The sequence below is a fragment of the Vigna unguiculata genome, chromosome 9 (assembly GCF_004118075.2).
Source record: "Vigna unguiculata cultivar IT97K-499-35 chromosome 9, ASM411807v1, whole genome shotgun sequence".
NCBI lineage: Eukaryota > Viridiplantae > Streptophyta > Magnoliopsida > Fabales > Fabaceae > Vigna > Vigna unguiculata.
Window position 1 is genome coordinate 32,798,052 of NC_040287.1, and position 27,852 is coordinate 32,825,903.

The window sequence follows — 27,852 nt, forward strand, 5'->3', positions numbered from 1 at the left end:
TAAGCGAGAATTTTTAGCTTAAGCGATATAAGTCTAGCTAAAGCAAGAATTTTTAGTTTAAGCGAGAATAGCAAAAGTTCACTTTGCTCTGTGTTCGAATTTTAGCTTAAGCGTGATCAATCTAGCTTGAGCGAGACCGATCTAGCTTAAGCGAGATCAATCTAGCTTAAGCGAGAATTGCTATAATTTTAATTCCTTACTTTAACTTATGATTAACTGAGTTAATGTTAAAAATATGATGTATGAAGCTATGCATAAATGATGTGGCATTTTTTTAACCTGTACTTAATGTGTTTAGCTTGAGATGATAATTATTCTGAGATAACATATGGAATGTTGATGGTAAAAGAGTTTCAAAGGAAATTCTTGGTGATATTGTGGTTAGTGTATGCCTTGATATAGGAGATATCTAGATAAGGAATGTATTATGAACTCTAATAATCACTCACACACACTCACGTAAAGTAGAGTGATTATGTGGTGGAAGTGGCAGGAGATCCTAGTCTTGGGAGGTGTTTGAGCTTGAGACATATTGGGATTAACCTTATGATTGATTGGGAGATAACACCTTGTGGCTAGACTCTGCAGAGTTTAGAAATCAACGCAAGTGCATAATTCCTTAGAATTCTATATCAAGTGCATAATTCAGATATTGAGTCAAGAGTCAGTGGGTGTTTAATTGAGTGAAAACTTTGTGAGTTAATGTTTCTTTTCCCCATGTATGTGTTTTTTGGATTATGTACTTATGTAACTATATTTACGTATAAATGTTTAAATACACTAGCTTACCCTTCTTTCTTTCTGTGTTTGTTTCCTTGTTGTGTTTTTCTTTTTGCTATAATCACCAAATGTTGGTGTGAGCAGATGTGGAGACCTCTGGTGATTATCAAGACAACGAAGATGTTGTTGTGTAGTTTAGGCTTATTGGTTATTGCTCTTTTGAGCATCTTTTGAAAAACTGGTCTTATGTAATTCCTTTCTTTGTTGAGCAATCTTTTGCCAATCTGATCTATGTTTTAAGATATATCTATGGTATTATTATGTGCTCATGGTACTTTTGTTTTTAGGTATATTCTGGGATGACTGTAATGGTTAAATTCTAATATATTTTCTTCTATTTGTTCTATTTTATTATGATATGTGATGTTTTATTTATTAGAGTTATTTTATTAAATGCGATGTCACAATTTCGTAGTATAGATTAGTAAAATATCGTGTTAGATAGAGTTTTAATGTAGTTGTTCCAAAATTTATTTATAAAAACAACTTTTGATAATTCAATAGTACAAAGACGAATTATCAATATAAGTATTATTTGCTCAAAATTAAATTTTCAAACAATATAATGTATTTGGCAATAATACTTTGCCCAAGGTTTTAAAAATAACCAAACGAATTATAAGTGCTATTTTGAATGTTTGGGCATGGAGATTAATAAAAGACGTAGCTAAGTCAATATTTATTGGTTTTAATTTAAGAAGTCTATGGTTTCAATGTTAATTAAGAAATGCTGCTTTCATAGATAGCTACTTAAATGCAACTATAAATGTTACCTCTAGAATATGTGAGATCATTTTATAAAAAAGTCGTCTTTGGTTTTTCTATTTTCTTTAAAGATAAACACGAGAGAAAAACTACAATTAAAGACTTAGAAGTTAGACTATTACAATCAAAAGAATATCACATAGAAAAATATTTTTCCTAATTTTTGTAAATGTGAAAAAGATTAGTGTGTGCAAGAAAAAACTACATAAGCCCCCACGCAGCCATTATTGGTCGTACATTACATACTTTCAGTGGTGGAAACCAAACTCTTCAACCTTGTACTTCTAGAGCAGTTTAACCGTATAAAACTGCTTCAACTAATTTTTTTATTTATTTTTCTGTTATTTTTTATCATTAGTGCAGCAAAAAGAAATTAAAAAAAAAATAGGAAGACACAATAATTGTGTTTTTTCTATTTAGTAAAATAAAAAAATATTCATTTTCCTGTTCACTTTCCATTTTTAGACCATTTTTCTTTCCATACGATTAACTTTCCATCCAAACTCTATTAAATCTTGAAACTACCTTTTAAATAAGTATTTTAAAAACCAAAAAAATAACTAGAAATATTTTCTCAACCTCTTTTTCTTTTTTTCTTGACATGAAGCAAACTTTGTATGGATGGAATGGAGCTTCATCCCATCATGACGTAGATTTCGCTAACATTTATTCATACTTTCAAAATAAAAAATTTGAACAAAGTTCAAATTCATGCTAGATTTAAGTTTATGAAAAAAATTCCGAATTAAAATCTAATATGTTATTAAGAAAAAACACTAATGAAAATAACTAGTTAGATTTCTATACAAACTACTAAATAGTGAGAGTATAAATGACATGATAAAATACAAAGAATAAAAAAACAGATTCTTTCTAAGTTTTTCTTTTTACTTACTTTCTTTGAAACTAAATTACAAAACTTCCTTTTTTTTCTTTCTTTCCTAAAACTAAAGCTAATGTCTCGTTATAATGATATTTTGATAATTTTTTCCTACATTTTAGATGATATTTTCTAAATGATTTTGAAATATAAAGATATGAAAAAATGGAAAAATCACTTAAAAATAAGACAATAATATTATGATTTCTATTCTCTTTTATTCTCATTCTTTGTTTCTTAACATGACTCGGTGTAAATGATTTATTAATATATCATTATCTTTATTTTTGAAATAATCGATGACTCAGATTAAATTATATAAAAGAATAGAAAAAGAGAAAAAAATGGAAGTCAGTATAATTTTCCTAAAAAATATCACCTTAAGTTATTGTAAAAGAAAGTTGTGAAGATTTAATAATTAAAAAATCATTTTCTCTTATATAAACAGCTACAGAGTTACACAGAATACTTATGAATAACGTTGATGATCATAAAACACATATTTACATAAACAGAGGAGGAAGACACGAAAGGTTTGGTTGTAAAAATGAGTGCAGAGAGTTTGATGGAAACGAAGGATGATCAGGCTCTGGAAACCAACATCATGTTCTTGAATTCCTGAAAATCAAGACGACCATCGAAGTTGGTGTCATAGAAGCGAATCATGGTCGTAGAATCATTGCAATTGGTCTCATCCCACATGCCAAGCCGTTTCAACACAGACTCAAGCTCGTGGCTGGTGATGAAGCCATCTCCATCCAAGTCAAACACCTTGAAGGTTTTCACCAGGTCGCTCTCCAATTCCTCTGCCTCACCACCACCGCCTCTAATTTCTCCGTTCTGCTGCTCCGAAATGGAGTTGTAAAAGAACAAGAACTCGCTCAAACCAAGGCTCTTCGTTTCGACCAACGATTCCAACTCTTGTATGGTGTAATTGCAGTTACCTGTGATTTGCAGCATCTGATTCAGCTCCTCGAGGCTCACCAACCCATCGCCATTCACGTCCACTTTCTCGAAAATACGCTTCAAATCAGACTGGGTTAGCAGACACATATTTTCTAAGCAAACACAAATCTAAAGCCTTTAGGGTTTATGAATATGATAAATAAATATGATGCACTCGGTTAATTACTCACCAATATCTTCTTCACATATGAAAACAGAGGTTTACGTTTACCAAACCATGTGTTGTTTGTGTGAGTATTTATATAGATTGTTCTGGGATTTGTGTTTTTTGAAGGGTGTACTTTGTGTACGGGAATAACTGTAGTTGTGGAGCCCAAGGGTTTCCAATTTCATCAAGGGGAATTTTCTACGCCAACCCAATTTGTGCGAAGTTTCCTACAATTTTCATAGAAAGGTCTTCTACTTTTTTTTTTTTTTTGTTTCACCAATATAACTACTTCTTAATGTAAGTACATGGTGTTTACGATAATATTATTTTGTAATTAAAAATTTTTGTTAGTGTTTATTATTGGAAGATATATGTATATATTTTAGTTGGTGAGTTAGAATCCAATCTGGGCTTAAGAAAAATAAAGTTTAGTTGTATTGACAGTCAAAGGAGAACTGTGAAAGACGGTTCTTCCTTTTTTTAGTTGAATATACGTGTGAATTCGCATATACTACCTCTATCAAACATATCATTATTTATTTCACAACGGCTTATATATATTATTTTTCTTTACCGACTATAATGCATTTATATTTTTATGATGATGATATATTAATTTCATTATATGGTTGTATCGAGAATATGATTGACTCAATTTTATGGTGAACTCAAGACTTAATTAAGGAATTGATTGAAAAGCGAGTTAATCAACAAACTAAAATAAGCTATCGAAATTTAGGATGTAGATTTGGGATTTTTGTTTTTTTTTTTTTTTAAATTAGGAATTATTTTCATTCTACGTAAAAGAAACTGAATTGGAATACCTAAAAGAGTTGTGGTGGTATTTGATAAGAGTTTTTAAAATATAATTTTTCTTCCTCATATCTGAATGTCAAATGGAAGTTACGTGGTGCAAATATCATTAAAAAAAGGAGGCAATGCGCGTTGAGAACGCGTGTGTTATGAAGTCAAGGTTTGTTTTGGGGTGTATGAAGGGTTGTACGGTAGTTATGGCGGATAGAGACAAATTACGGAGAAAAGAAAGACAAGGGTACAGAAAATGAAGGGAAAATATAATTTTTGTTTCCAACTAATTAACCGACGGTTTTAAGTGTCTCATGACTAGATGTATCAGTTTGGCCAATGACTCATAGGTCGGATCCAATCCACTCTTCACAAGAATCTTTTACAAGGCCCACAAAAGAGGACGTTATAAAAAAAGTTTCGGTTCCCAAAATCCTTTATCAAATGAGTTAGAACTAGACCTAAGTTGGGCTTAGCCCGCTTAAAAACAATATTTTGAGTCTCCATCAAAGGTCAAGCTGAGCCAGGACGAAAGCAGGGACGGATTGAGCTGGGTCGAAAGTAGAGACGAATCGACCCAGACCAAAGCTCGAGATGAGTTAGCCAGCGTCAACGGTCAAGAGTAGTTGAGATGGGCCAACCCAGGGCGACAATGTAGACGGGCCAACCCGAGCTAACAATCGAGACAAGCCGACCCAGATCGACGACCAAGATAGACAACCCAGGCCAACAACCGTTACAGGCCGGCTAGGGTCGAGTTGATGTAAGAACGTGTCAGCTCAGACCAAAGATCAAGAAGAAACGACTCGAGTTTACGGCCAAGACGGGCCTACCTAGGCCAAGGACCGAAGAAATGGCCTAGGTTGACGATTAAGACCTGTCGACCAGGGTCGACGGTCAAGACTTGCTAACATGGGTCGACAGTCAAGATGGGTCAAGCCAACTACAAAGACGAAATCGCTCGGGACAACGACCTAGACGGTTTGGCCCGGGCCAACGATCGAGATAGGTTGTCCTAGGACGACAGCCAAGACGGACCAACCTCATTCAACGCCGTAGACGGGCTAACCCAGGCTTACAGTCGATACCGGTTGGCCTGACCTGACGATCAAGATGGACAAGCCCGATTAGTGATCAAGACGGGTTGGCCCACGTCAACGTTGAGAGCAACTGAGGCTTGCCGACTTGGACCAAAAGTGTGGACGGGCTTACCCGGACTGACTTACAAGAAGGTACAACCTAGAAACGACTGAAATAGGTCGATCCGAATCGACAACCTAGATGGACAGGCTTGGACCATCGATATTGTTCGTCCTTCGATATTGTTCGTCCTGGGTCACTGTTGTGAATTATGTCTAACTTATTAGTTTTATTATGTTCTCAATATCAAATATTTGTCACTAAAAATTGTTCTATTTCGGGAAAATGTGTGGTGATGATTGATAGATAAGTAGTATGCGTGTTATAAATATTTGAAAAATCATTGTTACATATGTTGTGAAACTTTTATATAAAAACATATGTAGATGATTTTGTATGTAACAACAACACATGCTATTGAATAATCTTATGATGCAAAAGTTTTATAGTATTTGGGCTTGCAATATTTATTTAAATCATGAGATTTTCTTAAAATAATCTATATGATTTGTATTATGTAAATGGATATTTTTAAAGTAAAGTTAACCAAAAAAAACGAAACTACTCGTCATAGCTAATTCTGCCTCTAAATTGATAACTTGTTGAAATTAAAATAAGACAGAATTATAGAGTTTGTCAATTTTTTAAGAATATAAATTATGTAGTCATTATTTTCTAGAGATTTTTTTATGAAAAAATACAAGACATTTTATGTTTATTTAAAATATAAAAAAATCAATTTTTAAAAGTAACAGCTCATGCGATAAGCTATTCAAAGAACTTACGACTTTAATCGGATTCCAAATTATTTTTGGCCTTGATTATTTTTAAAAACTGAAACAAAATATTAAAGTAGTTTTTCTAAATGTGTTGTTGAAAAAACCAGTAACAAACCAACCTGTAATCTTTAGTAGTTTACTTATTAAAAAAGATATTTCCCTCTTTAAAAATCTAAATTACCAAATACGAGTAAATAAAAAAAAATCCTCTTGAAAAAAAATTATAAATTTTAAAAATAACCCATATCTACAATTTTATTAAAAGTTCTACCTTAAAAACATACAATAATTTTAATGAAATACATATTTTGAGAAGAAAGTTTAAATATGATGGAAGAAAAACACGTAAAGTAAGAAAAGAATGAGAAGATGCTTTTTCAGGTATATATCGATAAATGGCAGCGTGAGCAGACTGACTTGCTCAAGGGGGAAGTTCCAGATGCCTTACATTTCAAAAACAATAATGTATTTTGGAATTTAAGATATCAACGAGATAAAAATTAAATTGTGTATTAAATGTCCTTTGAAAACTTTGCCCCTTGGATGAAACAAAATATGAAAAAGGAATCATAGATTGAGATAATAGGATAGCTAAACTTCTTGTTGGCACATTATTAGATTCACATGAACCAGTCTTTCATATGGACACATAATGAATCTGCATAAATTTCTACCACACCAGTAAAAATGGACACAGATTCTTTACAATTTGAAGCAGGAATGTAAAATAGTTTATCTAATCTAAGTGGGGACAAAACTTGTGAACAAAATAGTGCAGAAAAGGCTAAGGAGAGAAGGGAGATAAACTCTGCAAGACTTCCTATGCCACTGATTGTGACGCAAGAATCAAAGAGTGCAAGGACACGTTACAGTAGAGAAAAATAATAATGGATGTGGCATGAGAGCAAAAACTTCTTTCCCAGAGCACATGCATGTTCAAGCCTTCAAGTCAAATTTGCCTGGCTCAGAGTATTTCTTTTCCAGCTGCTCAGTTTTGTTAAATTTAAAACCCCTGATTCTCAATACCTCAGGCTCCTTCGTATCTTTGTAATCAACAGTTTCAAGGATCCAACCCTTGTTTTGAACTGAACCATTCACGTTTACCTAATTTATTTAAATAAGTTCCGGCATCAGTTTGAAATATTCAACATTCAGTAACATGTGCTTCAGTGGTGGAGTATAATAATAAAACTAAGAATAGGAATGCAACTCGGGAAATAGATAAATTGTCTTGCCATACCTCTGCATCATCCACTGCATCAATGATGAGAGCCCCATCTAACGACAGATTTTGAATAAAAATATTTTTACCCTTGATGGCCAGTGTAGACCTTTGGGAAATGGAGTTATTTCCACTGACTTTGCTCTTAATCCGAGAAAAAGTTAGACCCCATTTGGGTTTCCACGTGATGCGAGGCCAAACTTCAACCTCTTGGCCATTGAACACCTGTAAAACTGGCTCTGCTACTTGGACGCCGGCCTGGCAGGAGAAAATGCAGTGTTAGCTACTCAGTTGTCTGATTCAGGCTGTAGTTCGAAGCAAAAATAACTGTATATAGCAGGCCCTATTATAGACATGTGAAAGCTTCATTGGCAACTAAACAATCTTATAGAACTAGAACTCTACTATAGTCCATATAGAGTTGTAAAAGGAACGCAGTTCTATCACAAATACAATAAAATTACCTAAAATAAGAAGCCAATATTTTCAAAACTAGTGCCTACAATTGTAATAAAATCTTAAAAAAATCAAGACATTATGAATAACAAGGTAAACCAACTCGTCATGGCATTCAAGACTTGAGGGTAAGAGAACTAGATTACCTTTTTGAGAATAATGCTATTTGCACGATAGATTGCCATTTCTCCAGAGGTTGCACTATGATATGGATTTCCCTTCGGTATCTTCAGAAAAATTAACAAATTTTAAAACATTAGTGAATAAAGATAACATTATTCAAATTCTCTACCATCGAGATAGTATTTCAAATCCAAATTTATTAATTGCATACAAACTTATAGTTAGACCTTTCCAGTCTACTTCAATTAAGAATTGCATACACTTCAATACGGAATCAAAGGCTCAAAACGCATTCTTCCTCTATGTCTCTTTTTATCAACTTTGTTTTTCCATGCATAAATTAGTATATTAGAATTTATGTTGTACCTTAGCAGCATCCTCAGCATTATTCTTCACAGGTGCATAAGCAAGCCATGTTTCCATCACCTACACAATACATAGGACCAGTTAGATAGCACCAAGTATAACAGCCGAACATCCATTAACAAAGTAGCATGAACGGACTCCATCTGTAACCTAATAGGTTAAGTACAAGGATGACCGTCAAGCTCGACAAGCAATGATTTCCTATAATTTATACACTGTTCTCAAACAGACAATTTACCGTGAACCCAACCCTGGCAGATGGGGGCAATGTTTTTGGATAGTCTTGCATCATACATTCAAGTCGAGTTGAGGACTTAAATGAAGTTTTGCTGGCATCTTTATATCTGCAGTAAGAAAATATAGCATGATGATATAAGCATTGATAATATAACCGTAAGAAGACATGTCCCATAAGTTCCTTAAAGTGTAATAGAGGTTCACAGAACTACAATATGACAAAAATTTGATGTTACTTATTTATAACCATGTCCACTTCAATACAATAAACTAAATGAAATCTAGGAAGCTGATGAATTCAACTTATAATGAACTACCAGTGAGAAGTAATAAAGGTACACCCTGACCACACAACTAGTCATCTGAATCAACTTCTTTAATAAAACTTATATGGGCAGAAAATCAAACCAAAGCATGTTTTTTGTAAACTAGTCACAAAGTTACCAATAGAAAACTGCTATTAACTGCCACATACAAAATAACTTCTATTCTTAAGATAATATTGATGTATCAGGAAAAAGAAAACACACAAAAAAGACAGTGAAGTCTAATGCGATAAAAGTACACAATGCAATCAAAGAAAATTGAAGCATCCTAGAGCAAAGTTTTAGAACAAAAAGGTATATTTTTTGACACGTGCACTTTGTCACATTACTTTCAAAATGAGCAAAATGATCCTCAAATTAAACTTGAGTTGTGTACTTCTGCTCCAATTCCACCACAACTGTTTAAAAATGGTCCTAAAATAAGCAGATACCTGATGCATGTACTTTTCCTTCCCTTTTATTAACAGTTGTGATAGAATTGAAGTGCACAACTAAGTAAGTTTAGGTACATTTTAAACAGTTTGAATGTAAAAAGACCGAAGCACATATGGTCGAATTACAGGAAGGATATTAAATTTTTCCCAAATAAAAAGTATAGTGAGTGTGAGAAAGAAGAATTACTTTGGGTTAACGAACTCCTGTATGGCACCTCCTGTTTTTGAGAGCTCTTCAATGTAAGGACCAAGCTCTAAAATCAACTGTTTGAATAAGATATTGTCACTATGGAATGATGGCGTAGTTCAGCTAAATAAGGACATAATTAAAATGATACAGTTATAACTAAACCATGTTATGAGAGCCATGTGGTGTCTGAGAACAATGCAGATAAGAACAATAATCATCCCAACAATAGATAATCAAAAAGGCAAATTCGAAGCGAGTGAGGGGTTGGGGGTGCGGGGACAATGTTGAGGTACGAAAAAGAGGTTACTTGGTTAATATTTCCAGGGAAAAGGGAGAAGCCAGTCTCACAATTTACATCGCCTTCAGGGTATCCACTTGCTCTGAGAAGAGGATCTAGCTGATTGTACTCCACATTTATCACCATAGACCTTCCTAATAATGCATTCAAATTAATCATCAATAAATGTAAAAATACAAATTCAGGAAAATTCATAAAAAGTGGCACTAACATAATGAAGTCAAGATAGAGATACATTACTTATATAATATTAATATATATTTGAATGAAACTGTAAAGCATAAAAAAGTATAAGAAATACTACTTTAAAAGTCTCGTTAAATTGTAAAAATACATGGCAAAATATTACTTTAGCTGCAGACATTTGTTCTGGATTTCAAATTTTGAACTCAATTCAAATATTTTTTTCTCAGAAAATTATCTCTCCCAGTAACCATTGAATTAAATTTGGTAGCATTTCAATCCTTGTGAGAAAGAAAAATGAGTGGCACAGAGAGATGGCGAGAATAAGAGGGATGAAAAAACTGTTAACATTTAGTTTTCACAAATTAGCAGTTCGACAATGTGAATTGCATCAGTTCAAATGAACACATGGAAAATCAGCATCAAACGTTTCACCATTATGAATACCTATGTGTAATCAAAGTAGATACTACTACACACATTACATCATCATTTTTGTATAACAGTCGGTTAAAGACAAGATTGCCTAATAATGCACAGCATTTACAACTTTCTTATCAGTCATGAAAAAATGCAAGCGGTTTACATTACCAACCCTACATCAAACTAACATTGTCTGGCACATTCCTAACCCCCATTGATTATGATAAATAAAAAATGTTCATTAAATTTACAGTTTCAAATTACTTTACATGTAAGAGAGAAGTTACATCCCACTGTGACATGCGCAAAAAGCAATCGTATTATTCTCACCCACATTAATAACATTAAGTCCAGAATCAGCATTGTTTTTTTTGTCTGTGAGGAATGAAATAATTAGCTTACCATCAGAGTGAGTGAGTCGGGTGATTCCACCAATAGCTTCTTTTGCTTTCCGAGGTACTGCAAGAGAGTTAACATGGTACTGTTTGGAAGCACTGACACCCAATGCCGCTGGAATTGCCTGTATCCTCAAATTATTAGGCAATGAATATTTAAAATATATTAATAGACAAATCAAGTGCGTCAGAATCTGAACTCAAAAAGTATGAAATGCCAAAATAACTCACCTTGAACAGAAGACCATTTGTATCTTGGAAAAATAGAACCCATTTCAACCCAGCATCATGCCTAACAAAAGAAAATCATTATACAAAATTATAAATATATCAGTTTATGTTAGATGTATACCCTTTGCGCTTCTAATTTCTTGGATTTCCAGAATACAATCCCATCAATTTGCAGAATTGAAAATCAATATTTATAGTTTTACTTATTAGTTTCTTGGGTGTGACCAAAATATATTCAGAGTATTCTTTAAATTATTTAGAAACATGTACTGAAAAGATTTTCAAATGTACAACATAGAAAATATGAAATTGACACACCAGCTGATCCTAAAAGATAAATGAACTGTTTGATTCATACCATACTTTCAGAATCCCGCTTGAATAAAGAAGTGAATGCACATCACCATGTCCATGAGGTTTTGTCTACACAAAGAGAAATGGTCATTAGATTGATCTTAGTTTCAAAATATAACTATGAGATTAACAGAATGCACTTCATTCGTTACTTTTTGCTAAATAAATTTCCCAGTCACAATCATACTGGTACCCTGTATATCACTACCTGAATTTTGTACTTGTTTTGTGGTTCCAATGCAAGCCTGGCATCATTGTCTTCTAAGCATGCAACTTTTTCCTGAATTACAGAAGTTAAGAATTAATTAAAAAAAATATCAAAATAAAATTTGGCCCTGCATCTAATATTATTTTTTCAATTTAGTTCCTAAATGAATAATCTATTTGTTATAGTTCCAATATGAAAAAAAATTCACCAATTGATTCCTGAGGTTTCTCAAAGTTACAATAGTATTAGATTCAGCCCCCCTGTACTTGACACCATTTTTTTGTTTTTCATTTTGGTCCCAACAGGAAAAAAATTCTGATACCCCTGTAACTTCAATACATGATAGGGACTAATTGTAAACAATTTTTATATGAAGAACAAAATGTAGAGTTTATCGAAATAGAATTTTTCAAAGAGACATTCAAAACACATACCTGCTTTAAAAGTGTTACTTGTGTGGGTTGCATACCAAAATAAGAATTTGATTGCAATAGCTCTAAAGTGCGCCCATGAGTGTCATCAGATGTCATAATAACAAGAGGAATCGGAGTTTGGGATTCACCTAAAAGTTGAAAAGCACAAAGATTACTCCAAATGACTTAGAAATATGATAGTTAACATTAATAGCTAAAAGAGAGTGGACTACTGTTTGTATGAGAGGCGGAAGAAAAATAAATTCTTAAGTAATTTACGACAAATTGGAACAGCAGAAAATGTTTTAAAATAAATACCAGAAAATGTTTTCTAGGAGGAAGCTGTTTTCTAGTGGGAAATTTTCAAAAATCAAGTCATTCTCTACAATTTTACGAGTGAGAGTGATAGGGTCATCTGAATTGTGTATAATTTAAATAATTTATCGATCGTCTGCATTAAATAGTTAATGCACAAGTCCATCAATAATTCTTTTTGCTTTTACCACACAAGCAACTGATACTACCTTGTGAGCTGGCTTCTTGAAGAGCCAATATAGATTCAATGTAATGCTGTATGAAACATGTTCCAGTAGTGGTTTCTGCAGGAAGAGCAACCTGCAAGAGGCAACAGCTACGATTAAGATTTACGAATCTGGAATTAATCTATATATTAAAAAAAGTAACTTTCTCTTTTATCTAAACTCAGACTTTCTTAAATACATATATACATTTACCACATTACAATACTCCGTTTTGGGAGGAGGATAAAGAAGATTACTCTATCGAATCAAGATAAAATTCACTAGAATAATCGTTCATCTAACCAGTGTTTACACCCGCATTACACACAATAGCCTAACAACAAAAACAACGATGACACAGGGCGACAAGGCATACCTTAATCCCACTGTATCCTAAACGCTCACCAAGACCACCGGCAACAAGAACAAACGCAGCTTTCCGAGCCTCACGCACACCTGTTTCCTCAAAGTTGATGAAATTCTCATCACCAAAAGTCAAAGTCTCACCCGTTGGAACCTTCAAAATCACCACCAAACAGTGTCACGCATTTTCCCACGGTTAAACCGAGAATTCGAACGTTATTACAGAAGAAAATAGTACACTTCAAAGGCGCAATGCTGAAAAGAAAATCATATAAAAACCAGGTTTGTTGAGACTCACGGAAGGAGTGAAACCATCGTAAGGGTTTTTGCTAGCCTTAGAATCAGCCAGGAGCCGTTTAGCGTTTTTGATGTAAGATTGCAAACCGCCAGGGTAACTCGAATCGAGTAGAGTCAACTAATGAAAACGCAGCGTCGTTTAGAAAGAGAATGAACGAAGGAAGTGGCAGATCTATTCAATTGAATTGAAGGAAGAAACCAAACCTGATCGAAGAACGCTTTCTTGCTATCGTCGTCGACGCCGGGAGCAGGCCAGTCTCGAAACAGGTGGTCTTGGCCGTTTTCCAACAGCATCTTCACCAACGCTTGCTGGATGAGTAACCGAATCAAAATTCAGAAGCGTTCGTTCAAAGATAAACAAGAAAAGGAAAAGAGAGAAATAGAGAGAAGAACTGAACCTGTTGATCAGAGAGAAGCTTGAGGTTCTCGCCGAGAGAGGTAGCCATGGCTGGAAAAGAAGAAGAGAGTGGCAGAGGAAGGTGGTGGTGCGTGTAGACAGAAGAACACAACAAACATGAAAATAAATGCAAATTCTATTGTTTTATATTCTTAGGATTTTGTTTTGTAACATTTATTTAATTTAATTATTTATTTTATTTTATTATCATTTATCTTTTCGAATTAGCTGGTGAACCGGCGGTGCCGGTGTGAGTATGTGGATCTGAGTCTGAGATCCAACATCGTCAACTTTAGTTCTAACCGGAAGGCACGGGTCACGGTCAGTTAGTTAATGAGACCCACACTCTAGGTCTCGTTTTTTCTCTTAATGTTGTTAAGATTACCCCTTTTACGAGTAACAGTACAAAGATATGTCTATTAGTCATAAATAACTAAAATTTATGTAAAATACAAACAGAAAAATAATTTTACGTTTGATTATTTTTTTATTTTTAAAATATGGAACAAATCTTATTTTGACTCTCAACTAAAAAAAATATTTCAATATTTTAAATTTCAAAAGAATATAAACAGTTCTCAAGACATTAACAAAGTGGTAAAAATTGTGATATGATTTGTTAATTTCTCATGTATATCTTTTCTTCAACGTGCTGTTATAATTTCATCAATGTTTTACTTTATTAAAAAATTTGAAAAATATTTATTTTATTTATTTTAACTTGTAAGAAAAACATTTTCGAATTTTAAGAATTCAAAACATTTTTTTGGTTTAAGAATTTCTGTTGGTTTTCAGTTTTAACTATTCTAACTATTCGTTACCCTATATTTGTCTTCCCCACTTTAGACATAAAGCATTTTTTTGGTTTAAGACTTTAGCATAAAGCTATCACTGTCTTTTTTTTTCTTTTACTTTTTTATTTACTAAATCATTTATTTCTTTAACAGATTAAAAGCTTTTTTTTTTTTTTTTTTTTTATGTTGTGAACTTGTGCAGCATATCAAAATTCTTGCTCGCGTAAAGCTTTCTTTTTTATAAAGCATAGTGAAAAAAATTCTTAGAAGAGTGTATATTTCAGTGTAACTTTGTCTTAATGATAGCCGCTTTTCAGGGTGGTGTAAAATTTAAACTGAACTAGAGAATTTTTGTCAGAAAATATCAAATTTCATATTAGATTTTTTTTAATAAAAAAACATATCAAGTATATATATATATATATATATATATATATATATATATATATATATATATATATATATATATATATATTATATTTAGGTTTAAATACATTTTTCGTCTTCATTTTCGTAGTGTTTGTTGCGGATGGTCCTCATTTTGACAAAATGATTTAAATAGTCCTCATTTCTATCGAATGTTTAAAATAGTCCTCATTTTTCGCAATTCGTGTTTGATTTGGTCTTTTTCTGTGAGTAACAGAACACGTACAGGTGACACTATTTGTATTGTGAAAATAAGAAACATTTTAAACATTAGGTAAAAATAAGGATCATTTAAAACATTTTACGAAAATAAGGACGAAAAAGGTATTTAAACCTATATATTTAATATCTCAGAATATCATTATATATATTTGATATCTCAATTATACTCACATCATTTATCCATCTTATTTTAGATTTTAGAAATTGGTTTACTTCAGTTTAAATGAACTTTGAAGTTTATATATTTACGATATCTATCTTATATAAAAAACAGTTGTTGAAGTGACTACTGAGAATAAAATTATTAGATGGATATGTTTATGTAAATATTTTTATTTTATTTTATATAGGTTATAAATTTAGTTTTTTAAGAAATTTGAAACTTATACCTTTGTTAAAAAATTATTCTTAATTATATTTTTACGTTGCACTTTCTACTATCAATTTTATATTATACATCTTAAAATGTTTTCAGACTAAATCAATTAAAAATAAGATACACTTAAAGAAATATCATACTTATTATATTAATAAGTATGATAATAAATTCATACTTTGTGTGGAAAGAATAAAATTAACGTTAATATATTTTAATGGTAAAACGGCATAAAGTATATAGAAAAGGTTGAAAACTAGTGTAAAAAATAGTATAAACTACTAAATGAACTATATGTGAAAAATAAAGTTAAAACTATCAAACAAAAATTGCAATAGAAAAAAAAAACAACTAAAAGTACTCCACAAACAAAGACATGCACTTTAATAGCACTTACAATTAATAAGGAAAGCAACCACTTAAAACCATATTAAAATCAAATACATATAAAATTAAATCTAAAATTAATTGCGATGTCAGTTATTAATTTTGTAATTAATAATTATTATCATCTTTATTTTTTAATTTAATATTTCATGTGCTTTCTCATCACTTTAAACAGTCAAATCCTCTTACCATATGCGGTGAGAAGAGAAACAAAAATGTTTGATTATTAAATAATGAAAATACGAATGGCTGCATTAAAATATTTCTGTTTTTGTTATTAAAACTAAAAGTTTTACCAAATCCACTTATTATAATGTTCCCAGAAATATAAGTATTTGATTATAATATTTTATTTCAAAATATTATATATATATATATATATATATATATAATTTGATGTGTAAAAGTTGTTGTTCTTATTTATTCCGTACTTTTATTAATATAATTTTTTTTCTCAAAATTATAGGCTGATTTTAAAAATATTATCAAAATAGTTCAAGATGTATTCAAAGAACAAGATTTAAGACAATAAAATCGTATTCAAAATATTAGACTTATATTTTTATACAAAATTTGTTAGGCTTTTTTTTATTTTATGGGAAAACATAATTTATTTTGAAGTTTTTAGATAATTTTGTTTTTAATATTTACAATTTTTTTAAATAAATATATGTATTTTTACTTTTAATTTATTAATAAAATTAAATAGAAAAATATTATTATATAATTTTAATAATATAAAGTTTAATTTAAGATTTTTTAATAGTTTTATGAATTATTTTATATATTATTAAAATTATATAATAATATTTTCTTAATAATTTGATAATTAAATTAGAATTAAAAATATACATATTTATTTATTTAAATAAATAAGTTTTAACAATAAAATTATCTAAACAATCCAAACTATAGTTTTAGTTCTTATTATATCTACTCTCTTTTCCTTATTTTTCATTTATTTTTGGAGTCATCTCCTTCTTCTTCTACCAACCTCTCTCTCACTCATTGCCTTCTTTTTTCTAAAACGGACATTGAATTGCATAATTTAAAATATATTTTTATTTTTATATTTTAAAATATATAATTTGGAATACAACTTTTGCATTCTAAAACATCCTTTGATTGTGTATTATGAAACTCAAAATGAAAAGATATGTGAAACTGGAATTTTTTTAATATATATAAATGCAAAAAAAAATAAATTATGGAGGTGCAAGAAGAAAATTTTCTCCATATATTTTTTAAATAGTCCAACCTTCGAGACATCTTTTAAGGACAAAACGGTGACGAAGGTCTATGTTCCAAGGCGGATAACATCTTGGATGCATGGTGATTGATCCTAACGATGTCACTCGATGGACTTGAGATCGGAATATCAATCTTAAATCTTATGTTCCTACCACGCCTAATAGTCTCACATCATTTAGGAGTCGAGGTCTAAGGCGGTTTAAATACTCCTTTCACCCTTTGGTGAGCCTTTTAAGGATAAAACTGTGACGAAATTCTACGTTCCAAAGTGGACAATATCAATGCATGGTGATTGACCCTAATTAACAATGTCACATGACAAGCTTGGGATCGAAATATTGATTGGCGTCCACCGTGAGACTGATAACAATGTTCTAAGATGAATGGGTCCCTTAAGCCTTACGTTGTGTTCACTTGAGGGAGAGTATTTGAGAGAGATGAGTGGATAGATTTAAGTGGATTTAAGAGTGAATTATATGTTGTTTTTTTAAGGGATTTAGAAGTGATTGTGGGTAAATTTAAAAGTAATTTTTGTGAAAGTTTGTGAAAGATTTGATTGATATGATTTATTAAAAATATGTTTTAATATAAATATAGATGAAATTATCATTTTGCCCTTAATTTAATAAGTAGTATATATTGATATTTGTATTAGTAAAAAAAAAAAAACCAGTGTTCAGAAACTAAGCATATGGATCGAATCCTCTCAACTTTAACCAACCAACAGATCAGTTTCATGATATGGGATCAAATCCCTCCCTCTAGATCCAATCCATTCAAAATGGGATTGAATCCCTCAACAAGCCAATTCCAATGGGATCGAATCCCTCACTCTATTCAATCCATTCAAAATGGGATTGAATCCCTCAACAAGCCAATTTCAATGGGATTGAATCCCTCAAGCCCTAGATCTGATCCATTCGAATGGGGATCAGATCTCTCACTTTCTCTCTTAACATAGATCTCTTTTGGGATCGAATCCCTTGTTTAAGCACACTCAACTCTCCACATTCAGCTCCCTCACACCATGAATGGGTAAAATTGTCATTAAGCTGGTAAATTCACTCAAATCAGCGCATAAATGGGGAGATTACAATCCTGCTCCATCTCGCTAATCACCTGTATGCCTTTCTCTTAAAACCTACCAAGTGAACACAAAATTAACTTCATAATCCATATCCGCTTTGCCACTCTACCTTAAACGAACACAACATTAGGGATGATCTGTCATTCCCCTTAGACCTCGACTAGGGGACTTATGTTCCTATCACGCCTAATAGTCTCACATCGCTTAAAAGTTGAGGACTAAGACAATTTAAATACATCTTTCTCCTTTGATCCTCTGTGACACCTTTTAAGGACAAAACTGTTATGAAAAACACACATTCCAAAACAGACAATACCTCAAATACATGGTGATTAATACTGATTTTATTATCAGACTTGGAATGGAAATAAGACCAATTTAACTCAATTTGAGGTGGAGTGACTTGACTTAGTCTAAGATAAACTTAACTTGATTCAATCCAAAATAGATATGTCTGATTTTGAATTGACTCAACTCGAGGGAGGTGAACCAAACATAACTTGGATAAATATAAACCTAAACTTAAGTTGACATAACCTAACTCATAGAATGCCAATATAAGTTTGACTAAAACTATCATTTGAATAAATTATTATAATGGGTTATAAAATAATTCTCCGGAAGTATGCTTCTTAAAAAACATCGTGCAATTTAAGAAACAAGGAAGAAAATTGTGAGATTTGTAGTTAAATTGTTAATTTGAATAGTTTGTTTATATTTTGTTTGGAAATTAAATGTTTTTCGTTTGCCATAATAACTAAAGGTCCTAATGCTTGTAATTAAAAATATATTTGAATTAATATTTTTTATTATATGGTTCTAATTATATTTTTATTTTTCACAATGACTGAGTTTTGAACAACTCTATTACACGTGATGAATTAGATATATTTTATGAAAAGTAATACATTTAAATAGTACTTAAGTGGTTTTATAACTATTTGAAAATTTTCTTTTAAAAAAGTGCTACTTTGAATAAATGGATTGTAGTAAAAGCAAAACTTAGTTAGCTTAGGATTTTCTCAGGGGCGGTGGGTTCGTGTAGCTTGAATTCAATTCAAGCATTTCAAAGTTGAAAATTTGTAAACCTTGTGTTCAGATATAGTTTGTGTATTTAGAAAGCATGATTCTTAGTATTTTTCTTTTATGATAGGAAACAAAGTAATAAAACAGAAAAGAAAAAGTAGTACAATCCACCTTTTCATACCCAGAATTCATATAATAATCTATAGACGAGAAGTATAGAAGTGCTTGATACAATAAATAATATAATCAAAATACATATAAATTCAAATATGTGTTTCTTATTTTCAAGTTTAAGATAAATTCATTTTTCTAATTTCAAATTGAAGATTAATAATTTAATTTTCATAATTTTAAAGATATTTTAATACAAAATATAAAAAAGAATTTCCGTAAAAAGATATCTTTGAACAATTATTTTGTATTAGTATCGAAACAAAATTAATATTAAAGTTACTTTTAAATGCTATTGAAAAGGGTTATTTTCTATTAAAGTAATTTCTTTGATGGCCAAGTCTACAATTATAAATCTCTACAAAAATATAAAGGCTGAACTTTAGTAAGTTTTTGCCTTGTGTATGTGACAAAACCACTTTACTGAAGTAGACCCACTAAAAAAGAACAAAGATTTTGTGATGCCATCTCATTCTCCTTTCTGCTGATACTTTCTATCTTTTTAACATCAACTTTACTTCACCTTTTCTAAAGATTGTTCTTTCTTCTAAAATAAGGTGTCTTCATAGTATTACTCTTTCGAAACATAAAAGTAATTGAAATGAATTTACATTTCTAATAAACTTTTTTCATATGCATAAACAAGATAATCAAACCCTGTTAATATACTTATAAAATTTAATTATCTATATCCGCTGTAATGAAACTCATTGGTGTCGAGAAAGAACCAAAATTTGAAGATAACATGTATGTGTAGCAGAGGTGAGTGAGTGATTATAATTTATACCAGTTTAGTAACATAAGCGATGAACGGAAGGTATATTACAGACAGTAAGAATACTCTGTATCTGTAACTATAATTTGGTTCGCACCAGTTTCACTCAACTCCGAAAACCATCTAATGTTGGATTAGAGTTTCTTTTTGATAATTTACAAAACAATCACATGCAAACCACTTTTGTTGGTGTATTCAGAAATCATTTGTCCATTGAAACTTGAGGTTTGATTTCATTGTCGAACATGATCCGTGGCTTGCCCATGCTGAAATTGAGAACCCTCGCATTCATGTTATACTTGATTAGTCCATCGTATAACATCTTTCTAATGTAGTGCTCAATGTCCGAACCAATGAGACGAAGGGTGTAATCGTTCAATGGAGCACCCTGCTTTGCATAATCACACCTTAGTATTTCAACACACACACACACACACACACACTCTTTCGTTCCATATTTTGTGAATTAGACTGTGACACCAACCTAAGACAAACAAATCGAGAATAAATGAATTGTGTTTAAGGAAAGTAAGTACGTACCTCGTAGTGATCAACGAGTTCCTGGAAGTAAGAATAGACCATGTTGCAGGTGTCAGGGTTCCACAGAAACTCATCGGTGGGATCAAGAATAAGGGTGAGCTTATCCATCTGGGTTTGATCGAACTCAAAAGTTACAGGGTCGATATAGGCTGCGAAGATCCTGACATGGCGCGTGGTGCAGCTCAACCACTGCCCTCCATATTCCCTTATCATGTTTTTGCTCTTCACGTTCACCTGAGGTTCCACTGGCCTTGGTTTCGTTCCTTTTGGCTTCGCTTTCTCTCTCTGTACCTGTTCCTGCTCTTTCTCCTTCACGTCCTCTGCTTCCTGAACATCGCTCTGTTGTTGGGCTGAGACAAAAACTCTTCTCCGGTTTCTCACTTCTCTTCTTCCTCCACTCCAACCCAACATCGACAATTTGGTGGAAACCATGTAGGAGCAACTCGTGGCCATGATTCAAGGTTGTGTTGTTCGTTGTTGCTAAGGTTTTATTTCGTGGTGGTTGCCTTTATATCGGTTTCTCACTAGCTTTGGACCTTCTGCTATGGATAAGATTTCTCATACATAATGTGGTCTGCGAGGGATACGGCACTTCCGATTTTACCCATGCACAATCTTTGTTCTATAAATAAGTGATATGATCTGAAACAAAGATAGAGAAAAATAAAATTTACGGTTTCTTATTTTTAAATTCCTTCATCACATTAAATTTATAATGTACGATAATGTTATCTTGGCTATGTTAATAAAAATAATCATTTATGACATTATTAACATCTTTATATAAAAAAAAAAAAAACATGTTAATAATATTCCCTCAACATCGATGTAATCGACGGGTTGAAAATGGAAAACAATATTGAAATAAATTAAGAAAATATATAGCTCAAAAGAACAAAGTAATATATTGTAAACAACCAAAATTCAACTCTTAAATATAATATCTATTTTTTTTATTTCAAATAAAAAAAGAAGCAGAAATATCGTTTTGATCTTTTAAACCTTGGTCAAGTTTGTTAGTGATATTTTAAATTTTAAAGGAAGTAATCTGAAAACAATCCATGATTATTGATCCTTAATTTGTGGTAGTTTTAGTCCTCAATAAGAATAAAAAATGGGCAGTTTGTAAAATGAAAGAGTAAAAGTTAATTTAAAATTCAAGGGACCAAAATTAAACTCAGCATAAATTTAGGGAAAAAAATATATACTTAAACACAAAATTTTCAATAACTAGACAAATCAGTATTTAAAAACTAAGCATTTTCTAAATTTTTCTTCACTTTTACACTGCAGAAACACAGACAGCATCTTTATAAATTTAGGGAGGAAGTTGGTGTAGCCTTATTTGGATTGGATGCAGAGCAATGATCCTTACGCTCTAAAATACAACTTCTTCATCTCTTTACCAATATATATTACAAAACTTGATCAAATTGAGATCGTGGAAAAAACCAGAGAAAGCATTTGAAATATAGAGTGACAAGGGGGAAGTGGCCCAGAAGAACTTACAAGGCCTAGTTTCCTCGTTATTAAGTATAGGAGGAGGGCACACCCAAACAACCTCTCATCCTAAATCCATTGAAAACCCAAAGAAGATGCCACTGTTAATAGGAAAAAGAAGACTTCATCTTCAAAAAGTTCAAGTCATGAAAAAAAGGATAGAGCTTCTTCTTCTAGCATTTTGCTAGTGATTTGCTCAGTCAAAGCTTGATGCACGGCTGCAACGGCCTCTCAAGTAGTCCTCCAATGTCAAACCCTGCTCAACACTGCACATGGAGAGTGACTCCTCCACCAAATCACGCAGTGCAAGATCTAAATGTGACTGTAGATTATCACTAGGTGGACACGCTTCATCATCAACCGTTTCTGCTGCATCCAAACCATTCTTAACTTCTAACCTTGCCCACTTCACTGTTTCAATGTCACCTTGAAGGAGCTTTAAGATCTGTGGTCCAACACAATCAATGCATCAGATTTTCAACTAGGGACTAATTCACAGAATATTTCTAAGGTAATCAAACAAGAAGATGAAGTTGTGGCGTGCACTATCAAGATATGTACCACAGGATTTAGGATAAGCAAAACGCAGACATCCAGGAAAATGCACTCCATATGCAACGAATGAGTCTATTATTATATATGATATGACATAGATTCCACAATATGCAATAAAGTCAAAAGTGGACCACTTACAATGTTCATTTGAGGCCTAGCCCTCGGAGCACGTTTGATACACAGTGTGGCTGCCAACACCATCTTTTCCATCTCCTCATGATCATAGTTTTCACCCAAACTAGGATCTAACAATTGTAACACCTTTCCACTATTTAGAATTGGACTTGCCTGCGAAAGTGCGTTTCTTTTATATTTTTTCGCAACACATATGATTAGGAAATGGAAGTATTTGAGGTGATGCCAGAGCATAGGACTACAGAAACATACCCACATGACAAGACTTTCTTGGCCTTTAGGATAATCACGGTTTATGGGCCTTCTCCCTGAAAGAAGTTCGAGGAGCACCACGCCAAATGCATAAACATCAATCTTATCATTTACTTTGCCGTACATGAAGTATTCAGGAGCCAAGTAACTGCATCATAAGTACAATACATTAAAATAATTTAGGATCATTTCAAATGTGTTTTCTCTCTCTAGCATGGTTATGCAGGGTCTAAATGTACCAACCCAAAAGTTCCAGCAACATCTGTGCAGGTTATGTGTGATGACGAGGTTGATGCCCATTTTGCCAGTCCAAAATCAGACAGCTGAAGAAAATGAAGCAGATCATGAGGCTCAACTGATGCAGATTATGTTAAATTAAAAAGTAATGACTAGATAAATACCTGGGGTTCAAAATCCTCGGATAATAACACATTTGATGACTTTACATCCCGATGGATCACGGGTTGATCATCTTTAGAATGCAGATAATTTAAAGCCTCAGCAATACCCACAGCTACCTTATATCTCTCCGACCAACCAAACGTAAGTGAATTTTTCTTATTACCTATTTTGGCATGGAATAGAAGGAAGTCAATAACTCGCCATATAGAAAAACCAAAGGGATATATATATACAGCAAACGTACCATGAAGATTCTCTTCAAGGCTTCCCCTTGATAAGAGATCATAAACCAGAAAAAATTTGCCATTCTCAAAGCAGAATCCCAGGAGGGAAATTATGTTTTTGTGATGCAAGGTAGTGATGATTTCTATTTCCAGAATAAATTCCTTCAATACATCTTCAGAAGGCTTTAGAATCTTGACAGCAAGTTCCTTGCCATCAGGAAGGCAGCCTCTAAAAACCTGACTGCTTCCTCCTTTCCCAATAAAGTTTTCTGAAATCACATCAGTAACCACATTAAAAAAACACAATCCAGTTTGTTACATTGAACTAAGTCAAACTAACTAGGATACAAACCCGGTAAGAAATTTGATGTGGCAGATACAAGATCTTGGTACCCAAACAATCTACAAGTTGAGGAGTACTTCTCATGAAGGCCCTCCAATTCTTTAGGAATGTTTCTTGAATTGCTTTCTGGCGAAGAAGCTGTTCTGATTTCAGAATCTACTGGAACAAGAGCACCACTTTCCCTATCTAAAGCCGCAGGTTGATCTAAACTTCGGTCACAGGTTTCAGACTTTTCATCACGATCTGAAGCATATGAAATATTTCTAGAAGGTAACCTCATTGCCCACTGGACCACGGAAATCTCGGGGTGCGTCAATGATCTATCAGTAGATTGAGTGTCCGATATAATTCTACGGTGTAGTAGTGGCCAACCAGGTTTCAATTCCGCTTCTGCAGCAACAGTGGGTTGCACTTGCACTGGCACTATAGCCAAGGAATTCTCTTTACCATCATCACCAGAAACCCCTTCTGCAGATTGGTAGCATGAAGGGTCTGGCAATGCCAAGGTTGTGCCACAAACTGAACAGCTCGGTTTTCTAACAGTTTCTGTCGAATCTAGGAAAAACTTAGCTAAACTGTGATCTGAAATTTGGCCAGGTTTCTTCTCATCAGCATCCGTCCCTGAATTGTCATCACTTAGAACTTTTGTATTCCTACTGAGTGTCCAATGAATCGAACCGACCAAACCATTTCTGTGTTGACGATCAATCCCTGCAAAACAAACTCAAGCTTGAGAATTCTACCGTGTCCACGAGAATCCAAACAATCAAAACTAAGAACAATCAGACACCTTGTAAGTCAGCAACACTTGGTGGCGAGCTGTCGCGTTTGAACACAACCTTCCCATTGTTAACAGCGAGAACAGAACAATCCTTGGACAACTTCTTAGCACAGTATTTAGCTACAACGGTAGATGACCGGATTCTATGCAGACCATGAGTTGTTCCGACCACAACATGAGTTGCGGAATAACTATTTGCTTCTCGAACCAAAATTTTCTTCACCGATGAACCACGGCAAATTTTGAGTTTGAGGTCGACCTAACAAAAAAAAAAAAAACAAAAACCATAAAATTCAGTATGTTTCTTTCAGAGACTTCAAAGAAGAAGCACTTCCACAAACTTCAAAATTACGCTTTTGTTTTCCACTGGGAAGTTTTATTTTTGATGTCCCGCATTTCCTACCCAATTTGAAGGCAGCAAATGAATTTGCATATTCCGTTTATAGAAATTGAAAAGGGCCCACCCAGAGAACGAAGATTGAGAAATTGAACCTGTTTCAAGTTGCAGAATCCTTCATAAACGGCAAGAACAGAGTCAAACGCCTTGACAAGCGAAAGCAGCGAAGATTTCCCGTCTCCATTCACAGTATCTACGCAACCCCATTTCACCAGTCAATCTTCACGTTAAAAAACAAAAACCCAAAGCAAAAAAAGAAGAAAAAAAAAAACTGAAATTCCCCAAGTACCCTGGTTCCCAAGAACATGCAGAGCAACCACGGTGTCACCAGGGTGAGCCACTTTGACCAAAGCCCAGGTGAGCAATTCCTTGCTGGGGGAGTCCATCTTCACCCCCACCACCACCTTGCGGCCACCGGAGCCTCCGTGAGTGGGTTCCCCGGTAGGACCCGTTTGAGGCATTTTTGACGTTGATCACGATCAGAGTGACGCCGTTTTGTTGGTGGCGAGTGTTGTCTGAGACAGAGAGTGTGGGTGAGTAATAGTACTAGGAATTAAGTGAGTTTGTTGTTGCTCTGTTTTGCTGTGTTCTGTTATATGATTTTGGTTTGGTTTGGAACTACCAAGGTTTGTTCGGCTTAACTGTCGTTGGTTCAGTTCGCTTTTGAAGCTCCCACGCCAAACTCTGAAGCTTCTAACTTCTGTTAAAACTATTATTATTATTTATAGTTATAGTTATATTTATCTAGGTGACTTTCTAAACAAGATGCTACTAACCAAGTTTAAAGCCCTTCGGTTTTGACCGCTGACTGGACCCAACTTTCTTCTTTAACCTAAAATTTACATTTTTTTTAACAATAAATATTCTTATCTACTCTTATCAAAATACAGGAAAATATTTTAAAATGTTAACATTAAATAAAATATGTAAAATACTCGTTCTAAAGTCACTGTCATTTAATATGTCTGCATACAAATTAAAGGGTGTTTAATTATTTTTTTAATACTTATTGTTTTCTTTTAATTGACCTCTTAATACTTTACCATATCACTTTCAATATCTTTAATTTTAACTTGAATTTCAATATTGTCCATAAAAAGCTATCAGCAATAAAAAATATCATATTATATGTTCATCATTTATCATAAATATAAAATATAGTTTGTGTTCAAATATTTATTAATTATCATTAATGCTTTATAATATAAATTGTATATTAATAAATACTTATTTATTGTAAATTTAATTGATTATATAAAACAGTAAAAAAAAAGTGAGACATTATTTTAGATATTCAGATTGATTATAAGTCAATTAGTTGAGTTGGAATCGAATTTCTTTTGAATTAGAATTCGTGGTTTTTTAGGTTTTTAAAAGTTTTGAAATGAAAGAAGGGTTTTCTGAAATGAAATATGGATAAGAAATTTGATGGGATGGTGGGCTACTTAAATGTAATGTAGGAAAATTATTATTTAATATTATTATTATAATAATAATAATTATTATTATTATTATTATTATTTTATAATAGAAGGTTCCGTGTATGAATAAGAAATTACAAATGGTTGGTGTTTTATTTGTGAAGGAATAGGAATTAGTTTTGTTACGTCATTCTCATTTCAATAACATCACGCTTTAATTTGCTTGGTTTTCAATCATTGTGTTAACATCCATATACGAATGCACCAAATGGAATTTTTATTTTGAAGTTGCTTTATAACTTTTCATTCACTGTCTTTTTAAGTTTTTATTAGGTCATTTTTCACGTTCTCTTATTTCATTATTCAACAACCATTCACACTCTTTTATCTTCCTTCACTTCATAAAATCTCTTTGCAGGTATGACAAACGTTAAAACCATGTCCAAATATCTATACGATAAATTTGTTTTTTTTTTTAAATTAGATATTCATGTATAAACTGAATTAATATTAATATCAATATTTTTCAGAACATAAAAAATTCCATTCCCATTTTTTATTTTAATATAATTTTAATTATTGTTAAAACTGAAATTTTTTAAATACACTTTCTATTTTACTTATGTTAAAAACATTCCTTTCAAGAGACGTGTACTAGTTGGTTTGAATAGTAGATAGCAAACCGTTAGTTAACGAATTTTTATAAACACTTCATTTCAAATATAATTAAGGATCACGATTTTATTTAGCAGCTCATTGAACTTATGCTTGTTAAGTAAGCAATATTTAAAATAAGTTGAGTTAATTGATTATAGGAGTAAGTTGTTTTCATAAGCTACCATAGAAAATTTATTGAAATGATCTATTTTCATTGACACTTATACTAGATGTTCATGTAAAAATATATATGTTAAAAATACTAAATATTTGAGTTAATTTCACTTTTTTTTAATAATTTTTTTTTATTATTAATTATGATGTTCTAATTATTACTACTATTATTTTAAAAAATTATTTCGATTACCATTAGTTAACTAACTTTTATATTATTAATTATTATATTAATCATTTATCTTATTATTTAAATA

The 27,852-nt window shown here is 32.3% G+C and overlaps 4 protein-coding genes across 6 annotated transcripts; all 4 read right to left on the reverse strand.

Annotated features, from left to right (window-relative positions):
- Positions 1-2,816: 2,816 nt before the first annotated feature.
- On the reverse strand, positions 2,817-3,767 carry LOC114162813 (probable calcium-binding protein CML44). Of its 2 annotated transcripts, XM_028046792.1 has the most exons (2): positions 3,562-3,764; positions 2,817-3,448 (listed from the first exon to the last, which is right to left on the reverse strand). In XM_028046792.1, the coding sequence occupies exon 2, from the start codon at positions 3,383-3,385 to the stop codon at positions 3,008-3,010; it is 378 nt and encodes a 125-aa protein (XP_027902593.1). In that variant the 5' UTR covers positions 3,386-3,448; positions 3,562-3,764; the 3' UTR covers positions 2,817-3,007. The 2 variants fall into 2 exon arrangements, with proteins under 2 accessions (XP_027902593.1, XP_027902592.1); XM_028046791.1 differs by having other exon boundaries at positions 2,817-3,767.
- Positions 3,768-6,836: 3,069 nt separating this feature from the next.
- Positions 6,837-13,845, reverse strand: LOC114164681 (UDP-sugar pyrophosphorylase 1). The gene is made up of 17 exons (XM_028049426.1): positions 13,701-13,845; positions 13,507-13,611; positions 13,304-13,420; positions 13,019-13,159; positions 12,646-12,736; positions 12,143-12,270; positions 11,709-11,780; positions 11,505-11,569; positions 11,147-11,207; positions 10,923-11,040; positions 9,924-10,048; positions 9,614-9,690; positions 8,668-8,773; positions 8,430-8,489; positions 8,087-8,167; positions 7,503-7,742; positions 6,837-7,366 (listed from the first exon to the last, which is right to left on the reverse strand). The coding sequence occupies exons 1-17, from the start codon at positions 13,746-13,748 to the stop codon at positions 7,199-7,201; spliced, it is 1,803 nt and encodes a 600-aa protein (XP_027905227.1). The 5' UTR covers positions 13,749-13,845; the 3' UTR covers positions 6,837-7,198.
- A 6,342-nt stretch (positions 13,846-20,187) lies between these two features.
- LOC114163847 (NAD(P)H-quinone oxidoreductase subunit M, chloroplastic) lies at positions 20,188-21,286 on the reverse strand. Its single transcript, XM_028048206.1, has 2 exons — positions 20,755-21,286; positions 20,188-20,602 (listed from the first exon to the last, which is right to left on the reverse strand). Exons 1-2 carry the CDS (start codon positions 21,205-21,207, stop codon positions 20,417-20,419), a joined length of 639 nt encoding a protein of 212 aa, XP_027904007.1. The 5' UTR covers positions 21,208-21,286; the 3' UTR covers positions 20,188-20,416.
- LOC114163846 (probable receptor-like serine/threonine-protein kinase At5g57670) lies at positions 21,282-26,037 on the reverse strand. Of its 2 annotated transcripts, XR_003599430.1 has the most exons (11): positions 25,633-26,037; positions 25,439-25,536; positions 24,956-25,205; positions 24,175-24,876; positions 23,843-24,091; positions 23,598-23,761; positions 23,440-23,519; positions 23,197-23,344; positions 22,948-23,097; positions 22,264-22,699; positions 21,282-21,396 (listed from the first exon to the last, which is right to left on the reverse strand). XR_003599430.1 is itself a non-coding variant. In XM_028048204.1 (10 exons), exons 1-10 carry the CDS (start codon positions 25,802-25,804, stop codon positions 22,451-22,453), a joined length of 2,262 nt encoding a protein of 753 aa, XP_027904005.1. In that variant the 5' UTR covers positions 25,805-26,037; the 3' UTR covers positions 22,035-22,450. The 2 variants fall into 2 exon arrangements, 1 of the variants encoding a protein (XP_027904005.1); XM_028048204.1 differs by lacking the exon at positions 21,282-21,396 and having other exon boundaries at positions 22,035-22,699.
- Positions 26,038-27,852: the final 1,815 nt, after the last annotated feature.